Source organism: Rattus rattus, chromosome 7 (genome assembly GCF_011064425.1).
Source record: "Rattus rattus isolate New Zealand chromosome 7, Rrattus_CSIRO_v1, whole genome shotgun sequence".
NCBI lineage: Eukaryota > Metazoa > Chordata > Mammalia > Rodentia > Muridae > Rattus > Rattus rattus.
In genome coordinates, this window is record NC_046160.1 from 129,119,209 (window position 1) to 129,141,239 (window position 22,031).

General features: G+C 44.9%; 1 protein-coding gene and 1 non-coding gene across 3 annotated transcripts; both read left to right on the plus strand.

Moving 5' to 3' along the window:
• The first annotated feature begins 8,916 nt into the window (after window positions 1–8,916).
• Eif5 (eukaryotic translation initiation factor 5) lies at window positions 8,917–17,338 on the plus strand. Of its 2 annotated transcripts, XM_032908489.1 has the most exons (12): window positions 8,917–9,027; window positions 9,143–9,336; window positions 10,184–10,463; window positions 10,592–10,673; window positions 10,929–11,101; window positions 11,259–11,370; window positions 12,658–12,797; window positions 13,064–13,222; window positions 13,561–13,722; window positions 13,968–14,132; window positions 14,392–14,526; window positions 15,258–17,338. In XM_032908489.1, the coding sequence occupies exons 3-12, from the start codon at window positions 10,392–10,394 to the stop codon at window positions 15,345–15,347; spliced, it is 1,290 nt and encodes a 429-aa protein (XP_032764380.1). In that variant the 5' UTR covers window positions 8,917–9,027; window positions 9,143–9,336; window positions 10,184–10,391; the 3' UTR covers window positions 15,348–17,338. The 2 variants fall into 2 exon arrangements, with proteins under 2 accessions (XP_032764380.1, XP_032764381.1); XM_032908490.1 differs by lacking the exons at window positions 8,917–9,027; window positions 9,143–9,336 and adding an exon at window positions 9,385–9,939.
• Window positions 11,767–11,892, plus strand: LOC116906418. Its single transcript, XR_004388680.1, has one exon. It is a non-coding gene; the product is annotated as a small nucleolar RNA SNORA28 (small nucleolar RNA).
• Window positions 17,339–22,031: the final 4,693 nt, after the last annotated feature.

Sequence of the window (22,031 nt, forward strand, 5' to 3'; positions counted from 1 at the left end):
AGCGACCTTGGTCAAACCTCCTAACATCTCTGTGCTTCAGTTTCCTTAAGAGAATCTACACCTGGGAGGACTGTTGCAGGGAGTATATGAGGTAACACACGAAGCACCGAGCCCAGACTTGTCACGAAAGCTTGACAAGTATGAGCCACCCCCTGAAGCACTAGCCCACTGGAGGTTACTCGCGTTTTTAACTTGATATAGACAAGGGCAGCCTTCATGGGGTCAGCCTTTGCCCCAGTGGCTGTGGCATTCTTTAAGAAGATGAGGTACAGGGTTGGGGATTTAGCTCAGTGGTAGAGCGCTTGCCTAGCAAGCACACGGCCCTGGGTTCGGTCCCCAGCTCCGAAGAAAAAAAAAAAGAAAAAAAAAGTTTGAAAGAAGATGAGGTACAGACAGGTTCACTCAGAGAGAATACGTGAGGGTACACAAACATCGAGACAGCCTATGTGCCCATCGCAGGTGGGTTTTTTTTTTTAATAATTTTGATCTGTTTTCTGAAACAGTCTTGCTTTGTAGCACAGGCTAGCCTTCTAGTCTCAGTCCCTCTTCTTCCTCCCTGGTGCTGGGATCACAGGTATGTACCATCAAGATTAGAACTTTAGCTGGGCGTGACGGTGGATGCCACTAACCCCAGCACGTGGGGAGCAGAGGGAGGTGGTTCTGTGGGTTCCAGGCCAGCCAGGGCTACATAGTGAAACTCTATCAATAACAAAAACAACAACAACAACAACAACAACAATAATAATAATAATATGATAGAGCTTGCATAGGTAAGCAAGATGGCTTATCAGTTAAAGGTACTTGCCACCAAATCTAATGACCTGAGTTTGATTCCCAGGACCCCCAAAGTAGGAGAGAAATAACTCTCTCAAGTTGTCCTCTGGCTTCTACTTGATGCTGTGGTGTGTGTGTGTGTGTGTGTGTGTGTGTGTGTGTGGTGTGTGCATATAACAAGTAAATAAATAAAATATAACTTGAAAAAAGGAGCTTTGTAAATACAAGCAATGGACGCCGAAAACTGCCAGCATCCACTGGAAGCAGGACAGACAGCACGGCCTTGAGAGCTAGGACCCACTTACACTTATTTACGGTAGCTCTGGCCTGAGAAAGTCCATTTCTGATGCCTTAATTCCAGCACTACGTGGTGCTTTGTCACCTGTGCTGCTTAATCTCAACTGCCAACGTGCTGATGAGAAACAGAATCACAGGGGAAGCAAGCCTCTGACCAGCATCTTCACTAGGTTGATACAATGAGAAGCCCCGCCCACTGCAGGCTTACCACGCCCCTGTGATCCCGCCCACTCAACCAAGATAAACTGTACTCTGAACCTCAAGCCAAAGCCAACCCTTCCTCTCCTAAATTGCTTCTGGGAGGAGAGTCCATCACAGCAACAGGAAAGGAAATTAATGCAGTGCCCCGGGCTCTCTGGTTTCCTGTCCCGAGGTGCAGCCTGCTAATCCCACCATGTGTAGGGATCACTTAAATTACACATTGCCTTCCTGACGCTGAACTGGTGGAACTACTTGTATTTTCAGTTTCCAACACTGCACAATAAATAGATCTCTTCACTCTTAAAAAAAAAAAAAAGCCCTCCTCAGCTATGTCTTTATAGTAAGAATATGTATACTATATAGTAAGAATATGTATACTATATTGTAAGAATATAGTATACTATCTCACAGACTGAAATAGTATGTTGAATGTTCAGATTCTGTAAGGTTGGAACACAGAGGACATGTAAATGTTTGAATAAAATGAATAAAGAGGTAAAGCAAGCAACAGTGAATGATGAGGCAGGTGTGGATCCATGCACACCTGGACGGGTCAGTACACAGGTGGCCCATGCACAGCTGGATGGGGACAGAGCACAGGTGTGGGTTCATGCACAGCTGGATGGGGACAGAGCACAGGTGTGGGTCCATGCACACCTGGATGGGGACAGAGCACAGGTGTGGGTCCATACACACCTGGATGGGGACAGAGCACAGGTGTGGGTCCATGCACACCTGGATGGGGACAGAGCACAGGTGTGGGTCCATACACACCTGGATGGGGACAGAACACAGGTGTGGGTCCATGCACATCTGGACAGGAACAGAACACAGCTGTGGGTCCATGCACACCTGGACAGGGACAGTGCACAGGTGTGGGTTCATGCACATCTGGACGGGGACAGTGTACATATTTGGGCAGAGCTCATACACACCTGGATGGGGACAGTGGTGCTTACTCATGGGCACTAAGGACCTAAACTAGGGCTCTGATCATCTGGCTAAGACAAGACTACACACGTTGTCTTTTGAGAATGTCCATTGTGCTGAGGGTCCAAATTTTCCAAATGCCAGAAATATAGATAAATATATATATGTAAAATCCCCCATTTTTAACACTATTTTTTTTATTTTATGTGTGTTAGTGTTTTACCTGCATGTGAGTGTACCACATGCTTGTCTTTAGAGCAGTGGTTCTCACTTTCCTACACTACAACCCTGTAATACCTTCCTCCTGCTGTGGTGACTCCCAAATATAAAATCATTTTTGCTGTTACTTTCTAACTGTAATTCTACTACTGTTATGAATGGTGAACAAGAAGCACTGCCTCAGAGGCTGGAGGAGACATTAGACGCCGTGAACTGGAGTTTAAGGGTAGTTGTAAGCCACTGTGTGGTGCTAGGAACCAAACCCAGGACCTTGCAAGAACAATACGTCCCTTAACCACTGAGCCCCAAACGCCCTGATATTTAAAATGTTACCCCCCCCCCCGAACCTCTACTGCCTGGGAGCAAGGGAAGAGAAACGCACTGCCAGAAAGTGGATGTTCCAAGCACGTCAACCTGTCCCTAGCAGTAACGAGAACCCGGAAATGGGTGGTAGAGTGCTGCAGTCCCCACACAGGGGTGTGCTAAGCACACTGAGCAACAGAAGGGAGATGTGCGCATGGACCTCTCCGGGCACGGTGACCAGAGCACAAGGTCACCCTGATTCTAACAAACAACGCAGTCCCGCCCTGCACTGCTGAACCCGGGCTTGCTTCCAGAACATACTGGGTCACGGGCCTGCTCTTGCTTTCCTTTGCACGCTGACTGCCCTGAGGTACCTGGAAGCAAGCTCCTGAGGCTGTGGTCTTTGGGGATCCAAAGTTAAAGAACGTGAGCTTTATGCAGAGGGCTATCCCGGGATGCACAACACCTGCGGCCTCTGGGAAATTGCCAGAGATCAGTTTCCCATCCTGCCCTGGAGAAACAGCCTCTGCAAGGCCCAATTCATTGATTTAAAAGTAGTTTTTAATTATATTTGTTTAGTAGTATGTATGGGCATGTACATGTTACAGTGTGCCTGGGAAGGACACACCACCCCGGGTGACAACTTGAGTGATTCAGTTCTCTCCTCCAAGCATTTGGACACTGGGATGGAACTAAGCCGTAGTAAGCCCAAGGCGCTTTGCCGCTGAGCCATCTCACTAGCCTCCCAGTCTGTGGTTCCATAAGCTTCTGCCCCGAGGAAAACCAAGTCCCACAAAGGTAAGCAGGAGAGCTTTCTTTTAAGAAATGAATGGATCCGAGAGGCTAGAGAAATGCGCAAGGAATAATGGTGCTTGCTATGTGAGCACGAGGGCCAGAATTTGGTCTCAGGCCTGGCTGTATCTGCCTGTAACCTCAGCATCAGAGGGCAGAGATGGGCAGATACTGACAGCTGGTCAGCCTGGCAGAAACAAGTAAGATTCCAGTTCAGTCAAAGACTTCCTCTCAGTCAGGCGGTGGTGGCGCCTTTAATCCGGGTTAAAGTAGTAATCCCAGGGTCTCGGGCAGGAGCAGCAAGCGTTGTGCAACACCTCCACAAGCACTTGCAGTGCTCACACCAAGCATCCCCATGGCCACTCACAGTGTGGGGATGGGGATTCAGTCCAGGGACCATATACCAGCAGCAGTACCCGGCCCAGTGAGCAACTATCAAGCCAGCAACCTTCCGTGTTCTGAGACAGCCGATGCGAGAGCAGAGACAACATTCTCACCCCTGATGTCCCAGCATCTGTGTGGGAGAGAAGGTGCGGGCTGACTCACACCACCCTGCTCTTCTTCCTCTGTCCAGGAGTGGCAGACAAGGCTCCGCTGCTGTCAGGGCTGCTTTAAAGAAGGGTACTCCTTCACCCGGATGCTCACATTTCCCCAGACACTCCTGTGTCTGTTCTAGGCCTCCACAAAACCAGATTCTTCCGTTCTTCTCCAGAGCAAGGTCCCTGACTTCAAACTGTGAGGACTGATGAGTGGCAGGGACAAGTGAGCAGAACCCTCAGGGAATCCATGTGCACCCCAGCAGTTGTGGGATGGGGAGGGTGGAGTAGGCAGGTCACAAAGGCAGGAGGCATCCTGCTAGGGCGGCAGTGCTCAACCGGTGAATTGTGGCTCCTTTGGGGTCACATACTTAGGAAATAGCAACATGGTTGGGGTCATCACAGTATGAGGAACTGTATTAAATGGTCGCATCATTAGGAAGGTGAGAACCACTGTGCTAGAGTGGACAAGCTTCAGTGGGGTGTTCGCCAATCAAGCACGCACACACCACACACACACATACACACACACACACACACACACCAAACAAATACATAAAATGAAAAGGAAATTTGCATTCTAAGGAAGTGGATATGCTTGTTTACTTTTGCTTAAAGAGCTACATCTCAGCTAAATGTTTGACGTCGTAGGCATAAAGCCTCCGCATTTATTTGGATGACCGATATCTTGATAACCATAACTGCTAACAATGTTACTTTACATACATTCGTAGTACAAAATGGCAGAAATACATTTACAGCAATTGCTAAACTTGGAAATTTCGTCCTAATCCCAAGCCAATGGGGGAGGGGGGTTAAGACAAGGTCTCTCTGTGTAGCCCTGGCTGTCCTGGGACCAGATCTGTAGACCAGGCTGGCCTCAAACTCAGAGCTGCCTGCCTCTGCCTCCTGAGCACTAGAATTAAAGGTGTGCACCAGCAGCTCACTATACAGTGCTTTACGAAACACAAGCAACTCAATTAGGCTTTGGAGTTGTGTTGTTTTGTTTTGTTTTGTTTTGAGACAAGGTTTCTCTGGGTAGCCCTGGGTGCCCTGCAACTCACTCTATAGACCAGGCTGGGCTTGAACTCACAGAGCTCTGCCTGCCTTCCCCAACCACACACTCCCAGTGGTGACATTACTACACCCAGCCTCGATCTGTTTAAAGACAGACTCACATGTAGTCAAACGGCAATTTTTAAGTTTAGTATCACATTTATCTATCTATCTATCTATCTATCTATCTATCTATCTATCTATCTATCTATCTATTTATGTGTGTATGTATGTGTTTATTTTATGGAGGTGACCCTCATGTGCCGCTGTGCAGGAATGAGCTCTTAGGTATCAGTCTTTGCGGGAAGCACCACCTAAGCCATCTCAGTAGCTCCCAGAGAGCAGTTAAAAGAATAAATAAATGAAGCATTCTAGACAGGTGTGCCTGTTACGCATTTAATCTCAGCACTCGGAAACCAAAGAGGCAGTCAAATCTCTGTGAGTTCCAGACTAGTCTAGGAGTCAGTTCCAGGCTGAGCGGGACTTTATACAGAGACATTTTCTCAAATAAATATATAAAAAAAAAACCATTCTAGCACAAAATATACTGATTTGACACATGATGAAGAATGACCTTACTGTGCCAGAAAGAAGCCATTGTTTCTATAAGAGCAGTAACTTTGAGATTCTATAAGTAACTGTTTCTATAAGAGCAGTAACTTTGCGTTTCTATAAGTAACTGTTTCTATAAGAGCAGTAACTTTGTGTTTACAGTGAAAACACTGCCCTTCATAACTCACTGTCCTCTCATCTGAGCAGAGGTGACTCGGGCAGCTTTTGTTGCCACTGCACGTGTCACGTGCTCCGAGCCTAGGCTGCAGTGAAACTGAGCAATGCTGTACCAACACCTCAGTTACATTTGATTTTGAATTAATTTTGGACCTTTAGGGGTCGGTGCCTTTTCCTGTTGCCATATCTCTGTACGGTTATGCAATCCCATATGGCATTGCAACCCTCCGTTTAAGAAGCTGTGATTTAGGGTACCAGCCCTTAAGGCAGCCAAGACTTCTGTACTCACCAGATAATGTTCACTCCCTTCTGGCATCTCTGACACCTTGTCTTCTCGGAGCACACCGAGGTATAGGCTAGTGTGCCAGAGGAGAAAATATGTTCCTGTTCTCTAGCTCCTCCTCCAGCAAGAGTTGTTGACTGAATTAACCATGTGCAGCCTTAAAAACTGAGAGACAGATGTCATAAAGGGGGAAGAGCAGCTGACCAAGTGGCTCCTCAAAGGGGCTCTACCTTAGTCCCCTCAATGGCCTACCACTCAGAAACACAGTTCTAGTCCACGAAGAGTTGATTTTAAAACTCAGGGGACTAATTCAAACTAAACAGACTCAGAGACACCAATGTCTAAACAACCAGCGGCCAATTCACTCGTTTACAGGTATTCATGCCAGCTATCCAGGGTCAAAATGCACAGCCCATGGACAAGGATTTCATAAGCACCAAGTGTCCACTACTTAACAAACTGTAAGTACCTGACTGAAGGAAGTAGCATGCAAATGAGGCGGGGACAGAAATAGCAGGGGGGAATGACGCAATACGCTTGGCGTCAAACAAGCTGGCGTTCAAAAGCTGTCTACCAAATATTAAAGGGCTGTCATCACCTGTAAAGTATAGGTGTGACAACACCCTTACCAGACGATTAGTCGGTTACATGTAAACTGCCTAGTTGTACCTTTTGTATTTACTATGGAGGGCTATGCCATGCGCTGACCCAGGGAAGCTCTGAGAGACAAGAGAACTGAGCACACATGCTAGTTCTGTGAGTTACAGAGAAAGCCACCTTGGAAAAGCAGCTTCATGCCCCCCACTCCTTGGTCTTCAACTTTCTTGTTTGTAAAATGGGGATTAAAAAGTCCTCAGTGTTCAAAATCTTATCAAAGTTGTAGGATTTAAGAATCTGATATATGGTGTGACTGAGTATTTCTTTTCTTTTCTTTTCTTTTTTTTTTTCAGACCTGGGGAGTGACTGAGTATTTCTTAATGTAAATAAATAAAATTAATTTTAAAAAATGTTTAAAGTACTTAGCTAGGTGTACTAGAGCCTGTCTATAATTTCCCCACTAGGGAAGTTGAGTCATGAAGATAGCTATGTGTCTGGGGCCAAGTTGGGCTACATAGTGAGAGCGTCAAAGTTATTCTTAGAAATTGTCCATAAAAATATAGCAGTGTAGCATACACTTAAAACTTAATCAAAACTCATACAAGCTTTTATATTTTCGTTTAACTTGTGGCTATCCTGAAACTCATACAAACTAGGCTAGCCTTTAACAGAAATCTGCCTGCCTCTGCCTCCCAAGTGCTAAGATTAAAGGTGTCAGCACATCTGGCTACTACAAGCTTTTACATTGAAATTAAACACCAGGTCACCGAACTTACCGAAAAGACCACTTTGTATAACATTGCCCAAAATACTTTTCTGAGACAAGACCCTTACCTCAGACTAGTTTCACATCCTTATGTTCTGAGAGTTTCTAAAACATTGCCATTTGAGTTCAACCAAGCAAAAACGCAATCTGTTCCAATACTGCTAAGTCATGATCATGGTTCACAGAAGTATTGCCTGAGATCTATCTTTCCACTTTGAGGGGGAACCAGGATAAGCACAGAGCGGTATGCATTTAGCTTAAAAGCTGTACAACCATGTCCTGTGAAATTAAACTACAGAAGTGACACAAATCTTTCAATTCTGCATCGGGTCTTTTTTCTGCCCCACGGACACAGTCAATTAGCTTTATTGGGCTTATAAATCATGGGGAAATAACCTTGGATTTGGGCAAAACAAAAATTGATCTTTCCATTTTAACCTTCTTAGGAATTCGACTGGCTCAGAACAAAGGGCAGTCAGTCCCTCTTCCATAACACTGCTCTTTCTCCCCATCCAGAAAACCACGCAGCTGCTGACTACACTAGGCTGCTGCTCTCAGAAGCCTTAGGAAGGTGGAACAGGTATTTCTATATTATTTTAGTTGGACTCTGGTATGATTTCAAGTCTCAGTTGAAACTTGTACCAAAAAACAAAAACCAAAACAAAAAAACCTTAGTATTTTTTTTTTTTTAAACAATGGGAGAGTGTCTACAGACCAAAAAGTCGGGGCTCTTCTTCCGAACATGATTGTTGTTGGTAAATACAACATTGTTTCCTCATCGGGTACACCTGCCAGGAGCAACAGTCACTAGCCTGGACTTTACAGACTGGGCTGTGCTGGACAGAGTGGCCCTACGTGGCGGCTGAACACCGAGCCGAACACCGAGCCAAACTCCGAGGCACAGCCGGACTTTACTGGGGTCGAGACCACACCACGATGCACGAGGGCCCAAGTTACACACAAAAAGTGGCGCTTCCATCGTGGGAAACCTCAAACACTGAGTCTCGGCTAGTCGGTGGCCTTGCTTCCCGAGCTCAGGAAGAGAGGCACCATATGGAATGACAGACACGGGACAGAGAGTGGAAAGGGTGTAGGGGAAGAGGCAGGGGGAGCAGCACTTTCGGAAGCTCCTGGCGAGGTCTGGACGAGCAGTTAGGTCCAGCGTGGTCCACAGGAACACACTGTGGATATGATCGGCTCCGCCCCGCCGGGGGAATGAGCAAGCGCCATATTGCCTGAATACCTAAACTTACAGCGAGCCGGGCTATCGCGAGACCGCAAAGACCTCTGGGAGGGACAGAGGGGGAAGGGAAAGGAAGGAAGCTAGGACAGGCGGGAGGCGGGCCGAGACCAGGAGTGGAGCCCCAGGAAGTGGAGGGCGGGGAACTGTGAGATTGACGTGCCTCCAATCCAATAACAAGACAAGTAGGGAGGGTCTGTGGCCAATAACCAGTTGCGGCCCGCTGCAGGGGGCGGGATCCGGGGCCGAGGGTAGCTTGAGCGCGGCGGCGGCGTTGTTCAGTCAGAGCGAGAACATTCCAGAGGTGAGTCCGCGGGGGGCGGTGGCCCGTGCCCCTGCCCAGCGCTCCCGCCCCTCCACCCCGCGGGCCGCCGGCGGGGGCAGGCGCCGCCCGCGGCTCACAGCCGTGTCCCCGCCAGGTCGCCAGGTTCGGCGCTGCTGGTGTGGACGCGGACGTCGCTGGGACAGTCCCTCCCGCTGCTCGGCGGCGGCACCTGCCCAGCCGCCCCTCCGCTCGCCGCCGGCCCCGCCGCTCCGGACCCGGTTTCCAGCGCCTCTTCCTCCCAGTCCCGGGCGAGCCGCGTTGGGTTTATGTCTTTATTTGACGAAAACGGTGAGTCGCGGGCGGCGGGCCATGGCGGCGGCAAGATGGCGGCGCGGCCGCGTGACCTGCCGCGCGTGTGGCGCAGTTTGGGGGGGCCGGTCTCTGCGGGGACGCGCGCGCGCGCTGTGGCCGGGCTGAGTCAGGCCCGGGGCGCGTTTGTGACTCAGGGAGGCCGCACCTCTGCCCCGCCGTCCGCCGGAAGAGGGAGGCCAGGCGATAGGCTCTGACTGTCGCGTAGCCATGGGGACGAGGGCGAAGGTCGGCCGTGCGCTGAGGGAGCGAGCGAAGGGAGCCCGGGCGCGGCTTCGGCCGCGTTCCTCGTGCTCCGACGGAGCCAATGGCTCCTGGCCTGGACGTGCCGCCCTGAAGCCACTGGAGTCGCCGAAGCCGCAACTTCGCGGTTGGCAGGTCCGGCTCGACGTTTCCCGTTTTCCAACGATGGCAGCCAGGGGAGGCGCCATTGGAGAAGTTGGTGACCCACAGGCTTGAACTGAGGGAGAGAAGGGCCCGGATCCCCTTTTCGGCAGTTACAACGTGGTCGCTCGGCAGGGGCAGCCTATGACTCGCCGGTGGTCTTTGAGCTGACAAACTCACAGCCGCTGAGGGAGCAGGGTTTGTGTTTCGTGTTGTTCTCAGTTCCCTGCCACAGTCACAACTCTTGTCAAAATGGTGGCCTCCTGGATTCCCGGAGTTGTGCTTCTTTACATGGGAATGTCAGCTTTTTTCTCACAGGAACTCAGGCTTTTAGAGCTAGGGGTGTTAATCTGTGAGCTACTCGGGGGGTAGGAAGTTATTCCAGGTAGGAATGATACTAAACCCGTAGGGTTGTTGTGTGTTCTCTGCTTTTCTCTTTCAGAGCTGTTGCGCAGCCATTGGTACCTGTATTGGGGAAACATAGCATACAAGCAAGAAGCTTACAGCCTCAGTGGCGAAAAATTTTTCATGTCAGAGACCGAGAACTCTTGCAGTCGTTTATGTCATCCCTTCTTCTCCAGACAGAAGATACCAAAAAGTTGCAATCAAAGATCTGTTCATCTTATTGATAAAGTCACTAATAAGCCAAAATGTCTGTCAACGTCAACCGCAGCGTGTCAGACCAGTTCTATCGCTACAAGATGCCCCGTTTGATTGCTAAGGTAATGCTGGTATTTTTTTTTTTTTTTTAATTTTAGTAGTCTGTTGGTCCCACACACTCTTCATAGGTTTTGAAAGAATGCATTTTACAGGGAAGACAGTGCAAAATTGAAATTCTTATTTCCTTTAGGTTGAGGGCAAAGGAAATGGAATCAAGACAGTTATAGTCAACATGGTTGACGTTGCAAAGGCGCTTAATCGGCCTCCAACGTGTAAGTAAAGCTTGGAGAAGCCTGAAAAGGTATCTTATGGATATAGTTTTCACAGTCTTTAAGCTATACATCTTTCTTCAGTCATGTTAATTAGCAAGTGTGGAACACTGCTCGGACCTATTGATTGGGTGTCATTAAACCGCCCTGGCTGTGTTTCAGTTGCCCTGTAATTTTAACACACGGTGAGTTTGTATAAATGTTCATGTGCAGCCAGTGCTTTAGTTAACTATAATGAAATTTCTCATCTTTATATAGATCCCACCAAATATTTTGGTTGTGAGCTGGGAGCACAGACCCAGTTTGATGTTAAGAATGACCGTTACATTGTCAATGGATCTCATGAGGCGAATAAGCTGCAAGACATGTTGGATGGATTCATTAAAAAATTTGTTCTCTGTCCTGAGTGTGAGAATCCTGAAACAGATCTGGTGAGTTCCTTCAAGGTTTTTTTCAAGACTACCATGAAGAAAATTTATGTTAAAACTAGTGTTAGATGCCTTCTGGCACTTTTATAATGTAACCAAAACTTAGGTACAATTTCCATCTTTCACTAGAGATGACACTTGTTTTTACTTTTCTTGACAGCATGTCAATCCAAAGAAGCAAACAATAGGTAATTCTTGTAAAGCCTGTGGGTACCGAGGCATGCTTGACACACATCATAAACTCTGTACATTCATTCTCAAAAACCCACCTGGTAAGTCTTTTTAATAAATTGACTAGTAGAATTTTAAAAAATTAAGATTTTTGTTACTGTAGAGTACACAATATGAGCTCTTAGTCCTAAGTGAGTTTTATTGTGTGTGTGTGCGCACACAAGTGTATGTTCTTCAAAACAAGGTTTTTCTATAGCTCTGGCTCTCCTGGAACTCTGTAGATCAGGCTGTCTACATATTTTGTCTCTGCATATTTTACATCTTGCGATTAAAAACATTCACCACCATCCCTTGTTCTATTGACTTTTAACTGACTATAAGACATTAAAAAATGTCTGTCCTCCTGTTATAAAAGTGAAAGGGGGGCTGCTAAACTAGAGGTCTGTTATTGAGAGTCAAGGCTTGTATATTACGCTACAGTGACCTTAAAGCATTGCAAGCAACACTCTGTGGCAGATGAACAAAACTATCTGACACAATTTGAGCTTGCTATAGCAAATAAGTCTAACCTATTCCGGTGTTCTCTTCTCTGTGAGACAAGCCGTTATATAGGCTCAAACAAACTCTTAATTGCTGATTTGGTTTTAGATGTGGTTTTGTTTAAATTCATGGGAAAACTACCAAATATAAACCTCCTAATCATTAATAGCTCAATACTGTATCAGTACTGCTTCACCTTATTTTATAGCCCACAATGTAGTTAGTGAATTTATGTGATGTCTGAATACCTTCAGAATTCTTTTTTTTTTGTTTCTTTCAAGACACGGTTTTTTCTGTAATATCTCTGGGTGTCCTGAACCTTACTCTGTAGACCAGGCTGGCCTCTAACTCAGAGATAACCTGCTTGCTGCCGCCTCCCAAGTGCTGGGATGAAAGGCATGCAGGGTTGTTTTATTGAAGTGTATTTTTTTTGTGTGGGTATTCTGTGTGTGGGCATGTCTGTACCACATGCATGCAGTACCCAGGAGACCAGAGGAAGGTATTGAATCCCCTGGAACTGACTGGAGTTATGAATGGTTGTGAGCCACCATATGAGTGCTGAGAATCTGAACTCCCCCCCTGCCCCCAGAGCTGGGGACCGAACCCAGGGCCTTGCGCTTGCAGCAAGCGCTCTACCACTGAGCTAAATCCCCAACCCCTGAACTTCCTTCTTATGCAAGAACAAGTCCTCTTAATTGTTTACCAGCCACTCCCTCCAGAATTCGAAGTTGTGTTTTATCTTGTTGGCTTTTTCTGCAGAGAACTACGATGGGGAGAGGGTGGGATTTGAGTCTGATAGTAATATATAAACCATGAGACTAAGTAAGTTAACTCTTACTTCCTTGTAGAGAATAGTGACATTGGTACAGGAAAGAAAGAGAAAGAAAAGAAAAATAGAAAGGGCAAGGACAAGGAAAATGGCTCTGTATCCACCAGTGAGACACCACCACCTCCACCACCAAATGAAATTAGTCCTCCACATGCTGTGGTGAGTTTAGTGTTAAAATAGTGTTGAAAACCCTGATATTTGGTTAAATTTTTTAAATGTATTAATATAGTTGTAGCATTGTGCTATTGGTGGACGAACTGAATTAAACTAAACTATTTTTAGGATCCTTTTTCCCTGTTTGCCGTTTTGTTTATTGTTTTTGTTTGCTCTGATGTGAAAGATAAACATTTTCTGGTCTGTGGGCAAAGGTGCTTGCTTGATCTTGTCAAGATGACGAATTCCTTTGTGATCTTTTGTGTGAATAGGAAGAAGAGGAAGATGATGATTGGGGGGAGGATACAACTGAGGAAGCTCAAAGGCGCAGAATGGATGAAATCAGTGACCATGCAAAAGGTCTGACACTTAGCGATGATTTGGAAAGAACTGTAGAAGAGCGTGTTAACATCCTGTTTGATTTTGTTAAGGTAACTTTTTATAGTTAACATTTTCTCTGGTATCTTTGAATTCATTTTTTTCAGGGTCTCTAGCCCTGGCTTTCGTGGACTTGATAGACCAGGCTAGCCTCAAGCTCTCAGAGACCTGAGCCTGCTGAGATTAAAGGCATGTCCCACCACACCGTGCCATTCTTTGAATATTAATGGAATGCTTATATTTCCTTGATTATGCAAGAAATGTACTAGAAGTAGTACAGTGGGTGTTGAACTGTGATAAATTGGGTATAAATTCTGGAGAAAAGAAGGACTGCTCTCACACATAGCAAAATATGCCTGTATTTTATATTGAAATAATCCTTTATTTCCAGAAAAAGAAAGAAGAGGGCATTATTGATTCATCTGATAAAGACATTGTGGCTGAGGCAGAAAGACTGGATGTAAAAGCCATGGGCCCTCTCGTTTTGACAGAAGTTCTCTTTGATGAGAAGATAAGAGAGCAAATCAAGAAATACAGGCGCCATTTTTTAAGAGTAAGAGACTTTAGGTTTATTATTCTTGATTGTCACCTTAGGACTGTGGCTTTAAATTGCTTCAGACAACTATTATCCTGAAAATAGATAATTCCCACTTTACCAAGTTTGGGAGCACCTGCAAAGGGTAAGGGTGCATTGACTTTTTGGGCTACTCTTTCATACACTATGCTTTAAGAAAATGAATGTACTTAGGTACAGAATTATAGAACAGGCAGATAATTGCTGATGCTGTCTACCTGCAGTTTTGTCATAACAACAAAAAGGCCCAGCGGTACCTTCTTCATGGTTTGGAATGTGTGGTAGCAATGCATCAAGCTCAGTTGATCTCCAAGATTCCACATATCTTGAAGGAGATGTATGATGCAGACCTTTTAGAGGAAGAGGTCATTATCAGCTGGTCAGAAAAGGTAAGGAACCACGTAAGTTATGTTGAAATGCTTCAGAAGCATCAGAATGGCTATTGGGGCATATGTTATGAGGAAGTTGTGTCTAATAGACCCAGTTTTCTCTATGAAGTTGAATTCTATACTTGGGTAATGTGTATGTGTGTTCTGTCTACTGAAGGTTAAGGTGTGAACCAAGCCCTTTAAATAGCTAATTCATTGTACACGTAACTTAAATTACATTTTTCAAATCTTCACCAAGAAAATTCTGGGCTTTTTTTAGGCCTCTAAGAAATATGTCTCAAAAGAACTTGCCAAAGAGATTCGTGTCAAAGCAGAGCCATTTATTAAATGGTTGAAGGAAGCGGAGGAGGAATCTTCTGGTGGTGAGGAAGAAGACGAAGATGAAAATATTGAGGTAAATGCTAAAAAATGTTATTGAGTACTTGGTTGTCAGTGGGTATTGCAGGTCTGCCACACATGAATAGGGTTTTGTGTGTGTCCCTGGCTGGTCTGGAACTCCGATGCCTGCTGCTCTTAGTGCTAGCTAAAGGTGTGCGCTGCTCTGGGGAGAGGAAATAGAGATTGAAGGGTAGTGGTATGACTAGGCAATTGGGATGGTTCCAAATTTCAGTTTAAGGATACAACAAAATGCAATCTTTCTGTGAGTGGAGGAGACAGTTTTTGCATGTAGTTCTAGAAAGTGAGCATACTAGGTAAACAAGCATTATCTGACCTTGAGCCCTTTTGGGCCCTAGAAATACTAATTCAATTTCAATGATGACATTTTCTCCCTACACATAATCAAAGTAAATAAAGCCAGATATGATGGCATATACCTTTTATCCTAGCACTCGGGCAGAGGATCTCCTGATTTTCAGGATAATCAAGGTGTTATGCAAAGAAACACTGTCTTAAAAAAAAAAAATTTAAATAATGAATCTGGGGGTTGGGGATTTAGCTCAGTGGTAGACCCCTTGCCTAGCAAGCCCAAGGCCCTGGGTTCGGTCCCCAGCTCCAAAAAAAAAAAAATGAATCTGAAGGTCATCGAAAGGCTTGGAAGGGAGTAAAGGGAAATGAAAATACTGTCATTTTCTCAGGTGAAAAACTTGTAATGGAAATAATATAATCCTGTATTTGTATTGTCAGGTGGTATATTCGAAGACTGCCAGTGTACCAAAAGTTGAAACTGTGAAGTCTGACAACAAGGATGATGACATTGATATTGATGCCATTTAAAAGGATGGATGCAACTTAGCTTAACAGTGTAATGCTGCAAATTTTTCTCCATTATCAGCCAGAAGTGCAACATGTATGTGCAAGAGCTAAAGTGGCTTAACATCATGCTACACTTGATACTAAAAAGCTATTACTGTGAGTGGTCTATAATTAAGCCCAATGAGACATCTAGGGAGTCCATACATATCAGTGAGCAGTTGTAGTTTGCTTATTTATAGCATGTTTCTTTCGGAAAAACTAGTGGTGGACACATTTGGATCACATTTATACAGTTATAAAAAATAAAGATTTGATTTTGGTCATTCTTCAGACTTTGGGCTATGAATGGCTTATACTGAAGTAATTGGCTACTTTTAGGATGTTACACCATTTAATAACTTAGACTTCTTAAGTTTGGTAGATTGTTAGGTACTGAAGACTTGAAGAATGCAAACAATTATAATGACCTTACTCAGCCATTAAGAAATGAAGTATTTTGAAAGTTGTATCTCCAGTCCATTGAGATTGGCAACTGACAATTCTTGTCATTCTAAGGAAATTTGATGATTTAATGACAGTGTGACATCCTCATAAGAAGTAAAAATGACCTGTGTGTCCTATGGTTTAAGAGCAAATTTTGAAACTTGGAGTTGTGGTTTTTCAGTTTGTGTACACTCACCCCAAATTGTAGTCTATTGAGTTGTGTGCATTGCACGTTGGATAAGCCAGGGAAATAACAAATAAGTATTTTGTGTGTATTTAGTGGTTGCTTTGTACTGAGAGAAAAGCTTTGAGGTGTGATTAAATCGTAAACTCTGATTCTATTTGGGAGAAACAGGAAAAAGGTGCACTTAATCTAAAACAGCATAAGTTTTCAACTTTTACCCTTAAATTATAATTTCAAGATGTTTAGACATACTGTATCTTGTGTTTGATGTGTTCCCCCTCCCTAATATTATGGTTTATTCTTTAATGCCTTTTAATTTGGATATAATAGCTTGTACTTTAGATTTTGGTTGCTATCTTGCCAAAATAAGTGTTACTGTTTTTCAAGCTTGATCCCCTTCCCCGATTGTCTTATTTAAAGAGAAAGTTAAACTCATACTTCTGAGTCAGAGCCTGTATTTTGGTTAAGACTTGGGATATTTTTTACTTCACATTGAATATAGCTGGATACCTGAGAAGTCTGGTGATGGCCACTGGGTGGGTGCAGCTAGCTAAGGCCTGACCAGCCCATTCAGAGCCTTGGACTTCAGACACAAAAGTGAGTTTCTTACCCACTTGCTGGTGTAAGCTCTATCTGGGGTCCTGACTATATTTGAATACTTGTCTTCAATATTAAAAAACATAGCACATTTTTCTTTCTACAAAAGTACATTCTGGAGTTAAGAACCCATGTGGTTGATTTGTGTGTGGCGTGCTAGCTCATACATGATTTGGATCTTATTCTTTGTGTCATCCATCTCACAGATTATAAGACTTTGATTAATGTAAAAAGTATGCGTTAAAATCATACCAAACATTTGGTAAAATTAAAACCTTGATAGGAGTCTGAGCGTGGAACAGGAGCCATATACCTGGAATGGTAACAGGGGAATGTGCTGTGTTACACCAAAGAAGTGGGACTTGGAAAGTCACTTGTCTCCTGGGTTTCAGACTCTTTGTTGCATGGGCAGCCCATCCATATGTCATCACTTTTTGAGATTCTCAAGTAGATCAGCACATTTCGGCCTCAGGTTGGCAAGATTTTGTCTTAGAGCTGTTGCTTTAAAGGGAAATGGTCAGGTCTTAGACACTTAGGAAGGTCTTGGGCTTCTGTTCATTCTGGTGCCAAACCAGTGGGATTCAAATTTCACACAATCTGGGTTTTTATTCATGGAGGTTAACCTGGTAAGAGTAATCCTTCATGGCTCTATTGAGGTGTCTTAAAAAGTTTCCTGTTTCAAACAGCTACATTACTTGATTAAAACAATGTTATAAAATTAAATTTCTGTCTGCTTTAATATTAAAAAGGTATGTTTTGATTTTATTGTAAGTAAAAAGCGCTGAATGTTCAATATTATAGCCCTGGGATTAAAGGTGTGCGGTGGTAGTTCTTGTCAGAACCAGCATGGAGCTGGCTGGGCCTGAACAATATTTGAACCTAAAACCTAACCTGGAATGTGACCTCCATGTACCTGATGGGGGTAGTAACCCATGTGCAACCTTTTGAAGCTCAGCTGGAATGCCATAAGACCAAGTACTGGAGCAGACAGCCATGGAAGAGCTCCCACTATAGTCCCCTGCTTCACTTTCACTGATCAGAAAAGGTGATATGTGCCTTATGTCAGGAGTGGTGGGGAGGGGAATGTTTTTTCTAGAAATCATTGATAGCGTTGACTGTACAAACCTGGCTTATAAGGGCCAGGAGCATGCCCAGTAATAATGCTACTACAAACCTGCTAAAAAGTTAACAGCCGTTATATACAGTGGAGATGTGAGGGTTTACTATGTGTGAGTTCTATGTAGAAGTGTTCACCTGGCGAACCAAAACTGAAACAAGCACCCAGTACCTGTGATAGTGCACAAGCGTCCATAACTCCAGGGGGTTCCAACCACCTCTGTCCTCATGCATTATGTACACACATAAATGCAGCAAAACACCCCTAAATAAATCTTGGCCAGGATGGAGGCAGAGGCAGGAGGTCTTTGTGGATTTGAGAGCAGCCAGGTCTGCATAGGTGTAACATAGGACGACATAAGTCAACCACATAGAAGGACCCTTGTCTCAAAAATCAAGAGCAGACTGTAGGCCAGAGTTCAGTTCCCAGCACCCATATCATATGGCCCAGAGCCACCTATAACTCTAGTTATAGTCAAGGGATCTGCTGGCTGCTGGCCTCTGACCTCCATAGGCACCGTACTCATGTGCAGAAAGACACAAATATAAATAAAAATTTTTTTAAATTTAATTTCAGCTAACCATGGTGACATACTTTTAATCCCAGCACTTAGGAGGCTGATAGGCCTCTGAGTTCAAGGCCAGCCTAGGCTACAGAATGAGTTCAGGGACATCAAGACTACATACATAGATCCTGTCTTTAAAAAGTTCATAAAATTTTGTATGTATGCATGTGTGTTAATATGTGCAGGTGGCTGCAGAGAGCAGAAGGTGTCAGGCCTAGAGTTACACTCAGCTGTGAAACAATTGTTACAAGTTCTGGAGACTGGACTCTGGTCCTTTGGTAGAACAATATTATCACAGCAATAGAAAAAAAAAAAACAGGACACCAGCTGCTGTCAATGGATGAACAACATGGTCAGAAATGAAATAAAGCATTCTCATCCTCTTAGTTACAATAACTCAATGCCATCATTTTTTTTTTTTAACAAGAATTGAGATCTAAAAGCAAAACAAAACAGAACAGAACATCATTACCAAAAGCAACTTGGAGAGAAAAGGGTGTGTTTCAGTTTGTTCAATTGCAGTTCAACATGTAAGGAATTCAAAGCAGGAACCTGGAGGTGGGAACTAAAACAGACCATGGAGAACTGCTGCTCTCTGGCTTACTCCAGAAGACTGAGGATCTTGTCCTCAGGCTGGGCCTTCTCACATCGATCACAATTCAAAGAAATGCCCCACAGACTTGCTCACAAACCAGTCTGATAGAGGTAGTTCCTTAACTGAAACATTCTCTTCTAAGATACCCCAGTTGGCAAAACAACATGAACCAGCACAGCTTGATTCTGAGGAAATATATCTGGGAAATGGTCACTTGAAGGTTCCCTGGGATTTCCTTCAAAGGAACTTTTTTCTTTCCACCATTGGTCACGGTGGTCTCAGAACACACTCCAGCCCCTTCTTTGGCTTCAAGCTGCACTCCCCTGCAGAATTAAGTCTGTGTCCCTTGTGGTGACTATTCTTGGTTGTCAACTTAACTGCACCTGGAATTAACGAAAACCCAAGTGGCTGTGTGTATCTGTGAGAGACTTTTTTTTTTTTTTTTTTTTTTTTTTTTTTCGAGCTGGGGACCCTAACCTAGGGCCTTGCACTTGCTAGGCAAGTGCTCTACCACTGAGCTAAATCCCCAACCCCTGTGAGAGACTTTTTAATTAAATGACTTGAAGTGGGAAGATCCACTTTTCATCCAGATCTTTTGAGGTGGAGAAATCTACGTAGCTGGGCCACATTTTCTACTAGCAGCCTATAAAAAGTACATGGAAGAAATAAAGCTTGTTGCCTTTTGTCTGCTTCCTATCACTGGCATTAGAACCTACTTCTTTGGGATTTCAGCATATATTGAAGACCAGCTGAAAACTATTGGATTCTTGGAGCTTCTGTTGGGAGACAGCAATTGTTAGACTAGCTGGACCACAGCTTAAAGCCATCCTGTAAGTCATACATACACACATACATACTGTAAGCACTGTTCCCTTATAGAACTCTGACTAGCCCTCCTCCCTCACAGCTGCTCTGCTTACAACTTTCCTTGTGACCTCATCCTGCTTCTTTATATACCTTCTCCTGACAGCAATATATAATGAGTCTTGCTTGCAAGCACTACTTCTAGGAACTTGAGTGAAGGCAGTTGGGTCCAGAAGGGGTCCAATGAAGCACTGGCAGGTGGACTCGTTGCCAATCCATGAGGCCTCTGCCCCACTGCTCACCCATAGGTCCCTGGGAGAAGGCACCAGTATTCATCCAGCTTCTGCAGAGCTATGCTTCTGCTCTCCGTCACGAATCTCTAAGGTACCTGACCTCTCTGTAAGACAGCACACTGCTACATTGTACCATGGTGTCCAGTTGGACAGAGCTGATGAGCAGATGGGATAAGATGCTCTTGCTCCAGAGGACAGCGAGAACCATCAGGAGCCATGTTCTTATGGATCTGACCTTCTGAGTGAGGCCTGCTGAAGTAAAAGGTACATTATTGTACCTGGCGCCTTCCACAGGAGGAAGTAGTCCAGCACTGCTTCCTGGGCCACATTAGTGTTTGGAGGCAGCAGATTTAGCACTTGGAATGGGTATCCAGTCCTTACACTCTATGGGCACGGGAAGACTGTTATAAACTGGGGCAGGAGTAAAAGAAGGGCTGGACAGCAGTGCAGGCAGCAGAGTCCAGCTGCTTGCAGCAGACAGCACAGCTGAGGATGTGCCGCTCTCCATGCTAAGGGAAAGATCCTGAAGCTCCTATGTCAGTGGTGTCTAGAGGTGGGGTCTTTTGAGAGGTTCATGAAGGTCCCTCTTGGTGGTATGAACTGCTTCATAAGAAGAGGGAGAGACTCAGCAGCTCCTCCATCTGCTGTCCTTGTGATGCCCTGTGCCATCCCAAAAGGCCCTTTGTCTTGAGTAGGCATTTGGACTACCCAGCCTCCAGGACCATGAGCTATGAGGTTTCCTCCTCTCCACAAGTGCTGGAGACTGCATCACCATGCCTAGCTGAAGATTCTATTCTTTCTTCTTTCTATATGCATTGGTTTTGCCTGCATGTATATCTAGGGGAGTTAGATGTGTGTCTAGGGGAGTTAGATGTGTGTCTAGGAAGGGTGTCGGGTCTTGGAGTTAGAGAGTTGGAGCCGCCATGCGGGTGCTGGGATTTGAACCCAGGTCCTCTGGAAAAGCTCTTAACCACTGAGCTATCTCTCCAGCACCTGCGTTCTATTTTTTTTTTTTTCATGTGGGGGAAACAACTTGTGAGAGTGTTTGTCTTGGTCAGGGTTTCTATTCTTGCACAAAACCCCAGAAGCAAGTTGGGAAGGAAAGGGTTTATTCGGCTTACACTTCCACATTGCTGTTCATTACCAAAGGAAGTCAAGACTGGAACTCAGGCAGGTCAGGAAGCAGGAGCTGATGCAGAGGCCATGGAGGGATGTTACTTACTGGCTTGCTCCCCTGGCTTGCTCCCCTTGCTCTCTTATAGAACCCAAGACCACCAGCCCAGGCATGGCACCACTCATAATGGGCTGGACCCTACCCTCTTAATCCCTAGTTGAGAAAATGCCTTACAACTGGGTCTCATGGAGGCATTTCCTCAACCGAGGCTCCTTCCTCTGTGATAACTTAGCTTGTGTCAAGTTGACACACAAACATCACTATGAAGCCTCAACCCTTACTTTCTTATTCATCCCCAAGATCTAAATAACTTTAAACGTCCCATAGTCTTTACAAATTCTTTTTTTTTTAAGATTTATTTATTTCATGTATATAAGGGCACTGTAGCTGTCTTCAGAGGGCATCATATCCCATCAGAGATGGTTGTGAGCTACCATGTGGTTGCTGGGAATTGAACTCAGGACCTCTAGAAGAGCAGTCAGTGCTCTTAACCGCCGAGCCATCTCTCCAGCCCGTCTTTACAAATTCTTACATACTAAATTTTCAATCCCTTTAAAATATCGAATATATTTTAAAATTCAAAGTCTTTTTTCAATTCAAAGTCTCTTAACTGTGGACTCCATTAAAATACTTTCTTCCTTCAAGAGGGAAAAATAGCAGGGTTCAGTCACAATCAGAGCAAAATCAAACTAACCATCCTATGTGTGAGATCCACCCACAGTCTTCTGGGCTCCTCCAAGGACTTGGGTCACTTCCCAGCTCTGCCCTTTGTAGCACACACCTTGTCTTCTAGGCTCCAGCTGCCTGTTCTCCACTGCTGCTGCTGCTGCTCTCGGTGGTCATCTCATGGCACTGGCATCTCCAAAACGCTGCTGTCTTCCGCTGCAACGAGG